Source organism: Tiliqua scincoides, chromosome 1 (assembly GCF_035046505.1).
Source record: "Tiliqua scincoides isolate rTilSci1 chromosome 1, rTilSci1.hap2, whole genome shotgun sequence".
Taxonomy (NCBI): Eukaryota; Metazoa; Chordata; class Lepidosauria; order Squamata; family Scincidae; genus Tiliqua; species Tiliqua scincoides.
In genome coordinates, this window is record NC_089821.1 from 47,574,254 (window position 1) to 47,582,036 (window position 7,783).

Consider the following 7,783-nt stretch of genomic DNA (forward strand, 5'->3'; position numbering starts at 1 on the left):
AGCAGCTTACAAAGCTGCTGGGTCACCCTTCTAAAAGCAGTCTTTTGTCCTTTGTTTGAAACTCCATTATTAACCAGACACGTGCATTTGTAGATTGAGAGTCCTTCTCCCTATCTGGAGAAACTAGCCTTCCTAGAGTTTGGCATGCCCAACCGACCAAGCAGCTAAACCTTTCTAGCTAAAGTGGAGGGCCGCTTGGGTTCCACTCCTCCATCAGGTAACTTGATGACATAATCACACTAAAGAAGCAATCCTAACCTAGGCCAGCACAAGGGTCACAAACGTGCCTTAAAAGGGATGTGTGCCAGCCTGTGGAGGCTGCATCCAGGCTCCATGCCGACTTAGGGAGGAAGGGTTGTTTCGGCCAAGCTCAGCTGACACAGGCAGGGAGCAGGGCTGGGACCTGGCTGTTATGCCAGATCTCAACCCAGTTCCCCAAGCAGCATGAGCAGCTTGAAGCTGCTCCATTCTCCTTGGACTTGTGCCACCTCCTGAGACCCACTGGGGCCATGGTGGCTTACCTGGGAGTAAGGGGAAGAGTTCTTCCTTGCCTCCAGCAGAGCCACTTCTTGTCCCAAGCTTGCACTGGATACAGCACCAGCCTCCTGGCCTGCCTATTCCAGCACAAGATAGGATTGCACTGTAAGTTACTGAAGTCTAAGCAAAGGGATGCTCAGGTATTTTCTGTTTGGTCTGCTTTAGAAACCTAATGCTGGTACATGGATGACATATACCCACTTACTCCCCAGTAAGTGTAAGGAACAAAGATTCCTGGGACAAAGTAATTAGTGAATGATAAGGACTGTAATCCTATCACTAGAATATCAGGAATTTGTCTTGTTTGGGTTTCCCTTTATACCAGCTTGCAAACTTCACGGGTTTGGCAAACCATCATGTGGGGGGTGGGGTGGGGGCTTTGTTCTTTATTAGATCCCAGCTACATCTGCTCAGTCTTACTAGTTATTGTGCTTACTTTGAACAAGCTTTTGCTTTGTGTCCATCCAACCAAATTCAAGCATTTTCCATCGGCCTACTTGGACTTTTTTCTAACTTACTCTTGCCCGCTTTCCACCTTTTGTTTCATTCCTTTTCTTTTCGACTTTTTATTAATTACTTGCATTTTGACTCTTTGCCTGCCTAGCCCATGTCTATCTGATCACCTTGCAGAAGCTATGTGGTTTTGATGTTTAATTTTAAAAAACGCTGGGATTCAATGTTTTCTGCCTGCTTTCTGTAGCGTGGGATGGTGGCAGCATATAAAAGCCACCAGTTTCCACTCCCAATTCAGTAAAAAGGGAAAATGGAGAGCAGGAAGAGATGCATGCATGCCAACCATTAGATGCTACTTCCCTCTGTCAGTCTATTTCCTGCTACCTTCCCTGATATTTGCATACACAGTCCTGGAAGGTTCTACACAGGGTAAATATGCATCCATAGGAGGAAACAGCTGAGCTGAGTGCTGCATGATATCGCCTAGCTGAGGCCAGCAGGGAAGAAGAGGCAGGGGAAGAAGGAAAAGAGTTCACCTGAACCCTGAGGATTTCCACCTAAAGACCAAGTTACATCCAATGACAGATCAACCCCATAATTTATGGGGTTGACCAAGTCTCTTCAAGCATTCAGACTGCCAACAGCCTGCCTTAATGTCGCTATAAACTTGAATGCTTATAGCGACCTGCATAAGGAAGATCATTTTCACCCCAGTAAGGTTTTCAACTATGTTAATGGATGCATCAGTGGGAGGCAGAACTGCAGATAATTGAATCTGTGGATATTCAATCTGCAGATATGGGGGCCCACCTGTACTTGCATCTTTTGAAGCAAATATTTGAGGCTTCTAAATCAGATCTACGTAAAGGCACTTGTCAGCATTACCAGAATGAAAGATAAGCGTGATTTTAATGTCGGTAGCAGTACAGTACTGAATTACATTATAAAATCAGTGATGTGAATCACATGAAAGAAAAATACTTGTTTGTTATTAACTTAAGGGCTTTAAAGTAAAATATTATTCTACCTATATTTAAGAATTCCATGCCACTTGTGATGTGCTACAATATGTTCCTATAAGCCTTACTTTACTGCTGCACACTCATTGAACAAACCTTTTAGCTGTCTCCAAAGACTGCTGTTCTGCCAATTCTTTCTGCAGTTCTCTTTCTTTTGCCTCTTGCTGTCCAATAGGGCAATCCTCAGGCACGCTGAATAATGACAAGGCATCTTTGCTATCTTCTTCTCGAAGAACTTTGGCAAAAACCTTTTCAGCCAGAAGGCGAACTGACTCATCCACCTCAGAAATATTTAGCTTCGGAAATTGTCTGGGCATCTCGGCTATGAAAGAAAAAAGACAGAATTATGTAGACCGCAATCATAGTTCTGTTAACATAATTGTAACCAAGAAGTAATTAATCTCATACAACTTACAATACAGTACACATTTATAGCCTGTAGTATTAATTTTACACTTTACAATTTTCCTCACATAGTAAAACCTATTCTGGTCCATAGAACAATATGAATGACTAAAGTAAGATAAAGAGATGTTTCAATTAGTCCTGCATAATGTACTTGGAATTTTCAAATGGAATACACAATACAGAATATTATTTCTGTGCCAAATGCGGATATACCCCAGTCTTAAAGATACTAAATGCTACCAACAGAACTCCTTTATATACATGAAGTGGTTTGAATGAGTGCAGCAAGGGGTTCTTGGTTCTTCCTGACAGAAGCTCCTCACACACCATGGAAGTCATATTTAGAAGTTTCCAGAATTTCAAAAGCGACTTGTCAAGAAACTTTTTCAACCACTGTTAGGACAGAAAAAGAAAATACCCATACTGTTCATATAGAACTTAACACACATGGTGGCATTCCCGGGGGGGGGGGGGCAAAACAGTAAGTTTTGCAGGCACCTCAATGTAAGCAGTGTAAGCAGTTCCTCACCATTGCCATCTGACCATTCCGGGTGGCAAGAGCAACACAGAGAAGATGCTCTCGAAGCTTGGAATAGCTCTGAAGGGGGAGGGGCCAGTTGCGCTGCATGTTGAAGCACCTGCAAAACTCTCCCCCCCCCCGAACGCCACTGATCACACACCCTCTGGATTGCAGCAATTGCTTGGAAGCAAAGGTCAATTTTCATGATCAAATTGGTTTGACTAAACTGAGAATGTGGATAAGAGTAAAACCATATAAAGTTCAGTGTAACAAAGTGTCTAATTGAATTACTGCTTAATCAGGCACCCAACTCACAATTTGATCCACATTTGCTACAGCAGTGCTCAACTCACTTTAAACTACTCATGGCACAAGAGACATGGGCTGAGTTGTGACTCCTTAAACTGTGCTTTGATGCACGTTATTTATGCAGCAACGTGAACTTGTTCTTCTAAATCCATTTGAAATCAGTGGAACTTAGAAAAAAAATGGGTGCAATCCAGAATGATTAGGACAATCAATATGTAACTTTTCCACACTACTCTGAACCACTATTTCATTTTTATGCTTTTATAAGGATTCTGCATAGATAGAAGGTATGTTAGCTCTACACACTTGCCCCAACCTTGGATTCTATCTAGTCCAACACAGGGCCTAAGAGAGGGGGGTAAATGGGTAATTTGTACCCAGGCTCAGGGTCAGGAAGGGGGCCCAGGAGCCAAAGGAGGGGGCCCAGAAATTTCCTGGGATCTTACATTCTCCAATCTCACTGCCCATGCAGGATGTTGTGGACAATACCGTGGGCATTGGCCATGACTACTGCCATACACTCCAGGCCCAGGATTCCATACATTCCTTAGAAGTGTCACATCTGGGAGGAAACTGACCTGCTACAGTAGCTCTTTGGTTTGTAGATTTGCTAACCATGAAGGAGTGTATAGGAGCTCAGTAACACAGCTGCAGGACTGTAGCTACTGCAGAAATCAGTTTTGGTGTACACAGGACACTTTCCATGCTAGTGTGAGCATAAATACAATGATAATCATCTCCTGCAATGATTTTCTATACATGAAAGATTTTAGAAAGGCTTAGGAGTATGTCTGGTTTTCCATATTACTGCATCTAACTGCCAAACTGGCAGGCAGGTAGACCTGAGCTCTGCATTGGGAAGACTTGGACTCCAAAGACTATTCCAGCTGGTGACACTTTCCTCCTACCTGTTTTGCCCCCATTGCCACCCCCCCCCATTCCATTTCACCCCTCTTTGGGAAGGGGCCCAAAATAAACTCAGTACCCCCTGATAAAATTCTTCTCTGAGGCCCTGATCCAACACACTGTTTGATGAAGGAAATATAGGGTAAGGGCATCCCCAACAAAAGGTTTTCCTACTTGGGCTCAAAAACTTCCAGTGAGGGAGAACCACTCTTTTTAGATTGTGCATCTTTTTAGATTGTGAGCCCTTTTGGGACAGGGAGCCATTTAGTTATTTGATTTTTCTCTGTAAACCGCTCTGTGAACTTTTAGTTGAAAAGCGGTATATAAATACTGTTAATAACAACAACAACAACAACAACAACAACAACCCTAAAATAATTGGCTCCATTGTTGAACTGCTCTTACTATTAAGGAGTTTCTTCTAATGTTCACATAAAATTTACAGGTACTACACAAAACCAACATATTTCACTTATATCTACTAAATCTGATCATAAATCAATAAACTGTATAAAAAAAAACTTAGTCTGTATGGAAGTGTAGATCTGAGCAATGAATTTTAAACTTATCTCAAATTTTAAAAAATGATCCAGTCAAAATTTACCACTTTAAACTCCCATTCATTTCAGTGGGAGAGTTAAATCTCTCCCACTACAATTCAAGGGGTTTTTAAGAAGGGCTAAATGTTGACTGAATTATGCTCAAATAATTGGTGTACTTTTGGTTATTAAGAAGAAGGTAGTTTTATCCTAGGGAAAAAATGTAACAACTTTTAGATAATACCAGGTATTCATTTTTTTCAGAACCACTGTAATAATATTCCTACAAGCATAACAGCGTTTCAGCTGTTGATATATGAGCTTGTTGTTATATGGGAAACAATCTTCTATTAATATCCAGAAAGCTGTTTGGAAGTTGCATTTAGCCTAAGAACACTTCATAACATTAGATGTTGTTTTATTCAGTTGGCCATTAACGAAAAAGGCATTCAAGCTTTAATTTTGTATCTCTTTATATTGCATCTAATTATTTTATTTCCTATTTCTTGTCTGCACAGCAAGGTTTCTAATATATTTTTCTTCCTAGCACTAACCCTCATTCTAAGCAAGTTCAAAAATCCAATTCTGTGTTCTGTCTACCGTGGGCTGTCAAATCCTAACTAGCGCTGGCGTAGCCAGGCTGCCTGGCCTGCACTGTATCCAGCGCTGATTATGAGGTAGCTGGAGGTCTCCTCAGGGTAAAGGAATATTTTCCCCTTATCCCAAGTAATGCCCAAGCCTGCCCTATAGGGCTACTTAGATCTCTACTAGTTTTTAGGCAGCAGAGGTCTGAACCGTCCCATGTAATGCAGGCAGGTCTGGGAAGAGAGTTAGGATACAGCAGAGGATCCTGACCCCCTCCCAGGCCAGATTCACCCCATCCAGAAACACACCCTCCCTGCCTACAATCCACCCCCCCCCCCCATGCAAGTCTTACCTCCACTGATGGCCCTAGGTCTGAATGCAGTGCTGGCAGGTCCTTCCACCATACATTAGAGTAGTTGCAAACATGTTTTATGATACATTTGCAGAACTCTAGACCAGCAGAGTGTCTACTGCGCCAGTGGATTGCTATGACAAGATTGCACTCTCAAGCTATAAGGAAGTAATAGCAAAGTCTGTACCTTTTATCACTCAGGCAATTAGTCTAACTTTTTAATGTCTCTACTTGATACGTAAACTAAAAATTCCAAACACTGGTTACACTATCCATATATTTTAACACCATCTTTGATGTCCAGGCCTCATCCTGCAGTCCCTGGTCTAGAAAATGAGGAGGGAGGGAGTCAGGCTTCCAGGTCACATTTTGTTCAACGTCCTGTCACATTGCTGCATCAAATTTAAAACATTAAAAACATGCAATGCATATTCTACTTGGCATTCATGAACCCATTCATTAGCCACTGAAGCTGCAATCCTAATTCCTGAGAGTAAGCCCCATTGAACAAAATAGGACTTACTTCCAAGTAGACCTGGTTAAGATAGTCTTACAATGTAATCCTACACATGTCTACTCAGGAGTAAGTCCCACAGTGTTCAGTGGAGCTTACTCCCTGGAAGGACTGCAGCCTCAGTTCTTTGAGTTCTCTTACCAAACTAGCTGACTAGAGTGTCCACATCTAAAGGTGACTGGGCAGTTTTGCAAGCACAGGAACAACTGAAGATTGCAAAAAAGGCACCAGATATTGGCTGATGTCGCTTTGACTGAAACAACAGCTTCTGGAAGCCTTTTCCTTGGGAGCGCCAGTGGTGATTGTGCGTCCTGCCTGGGACTGAGCTTTTGGCATCGCCCCTGCCCTCTTCGGGGAGCGCTGCTTCCCCTCCTCTTTGGGCATCGATTCAGGAGGGCAGCTATCGATCCGGAGTCTGGAGAAGGCTTGAATTTTGCATGAGCTTCGAGCCATCAGGACGGATCTTCCGCCATGGCGAAGAGGGCGTGGAGCCGCCTGGGCTGGGGAGGGCTGCTGCGGCCAAATGCCGGGGCCAGCCGCGGAATCGGGCGACTCCAGCCGGGCTGCAGGTGCCAGCCAAGCCGGGCGACTCCTGCCTGCCGCGCTCCAAGGGCAGCTCCTCGCCTCTGCTCTGCTCTGCTCCGCCTGCCTCCTACCTGCCCGGGAAGCAGCGCGGACTTACCTAGCGCCCCGGGGGCAGTCATGCTGCAGCCTGCCAAGCCGGGATGCAGCTGGGAAAGGCGCCTTCGCACCAGCCTGCCGGGGAAGGAGGCAGGAGGGGGAGGAGCCGCCGCGGTAGGAGCTGCCGCATTCCTGCCGCGCTCTGACTGCAGTTCGCAGGAGCGGCTCGCCCGCCGCCGCAGGCAGGCAACCCTGCCCCGGGCTCCGCTCCGCTCCCTCCCCGGGGAAGGTGGAAGCCCACCCAGAGAAGGACGACGGGGGCGGGCTGGGGGCAGAGAAGGGGCGCCAGCACAGACATGGAGCTGCCCGGCTGTGGGGACGCAGTTCCAGCCTCGCCTCTCCCCCGGGCTGCGCGCCAGGAAGTGCCACCTGCTTCTCGGGGGCTCCAAGCGCGGCCCGGTTAAGCACAGCTGACCCCCCCCCCCCTTTGCCTGCAAAGCCGGCTGCAGCGTGAACCTCCCCCCGCTCCAGAGGGCGCGCAGCAGGACGCACCTACCTCTGCTGGACGCCCTCTGGACGCCCTTCCCGCCGCAGCAAGAGGAGTGGCGCTGCCCGCAGTCCTTGCGCGCGAACAAGCAACTTCGCTTCCCAAGGAAGAGGGAGGCTCCGGTTGCAGAGCCGCCTCGCTCCCTGTGCAAAGGGGGGAGCGCCGGGCAGGCCTCTTGGGAGCCCGCCCTGCTGGCAGATAGTCTTCCTGCCCTTCTCGGCCTGGAAGGTGGTGGCCCGTCCTCCGCTTGCTGGAGCCGCTGCCGCGTTGTGGGGGGAGACGTTCAGAGCGCCTTCCGCATTACGCGCCACCTGCGCGTCGCCTCTGGTCCACTGACTCCAGGGGGCCCTGGCCAGCACTTCGCTTTTCCTGAATGACTAACAGCCCAATCGTAGGCGTGTCTACTCAGAAGTAAGTCCCATGAGCATCAGTGGGGCTTACTGCCAGGAAAGTGTGGATAGCATTGGGCCTTG

At 46.7% G+C, this 7,783-nt stretch overlaps 1 protein-coding gene across 3 annotated transcripts in view; it reads right to left on the reverse strand.

The window, feature by feature from the left end:
- AMPD3 (adenosine monophosphate deaminase 3) overlaps positions 1–7,582 on the reverse strand; it is a 44,643-nt gene extending 37,061 nt beyond the window's left edge. Inside the window, exons 1-2 of one of the 3 annotated variants that reach the window (XM_066639829.1) lie at positions 7,316–7,582; positions 2,106–2,331 (exon numbers count right to left, since the gene is read on the reverse strand). In XM_066639829.1, coding sequence (XP_066495926.1) covers positions 2,106–2,326 — 221 coding nt within the window. In that variant the 5' untranslated portion in view covers positions 2,327–2,331; positions 7,316–7,582. Of the gene's footprint in view, positions 1–2,105; positions 2,332–6,824; positions 7,043–7,315 lie in introns of those variants that run through there. The other 2 variants (XM_066639830.1, XM_066639828.1) reach the window with 2 other exon arrangements.
- Between the last annotated feature and the right edge of the window lie 201 nt (positions 7,583–7,783).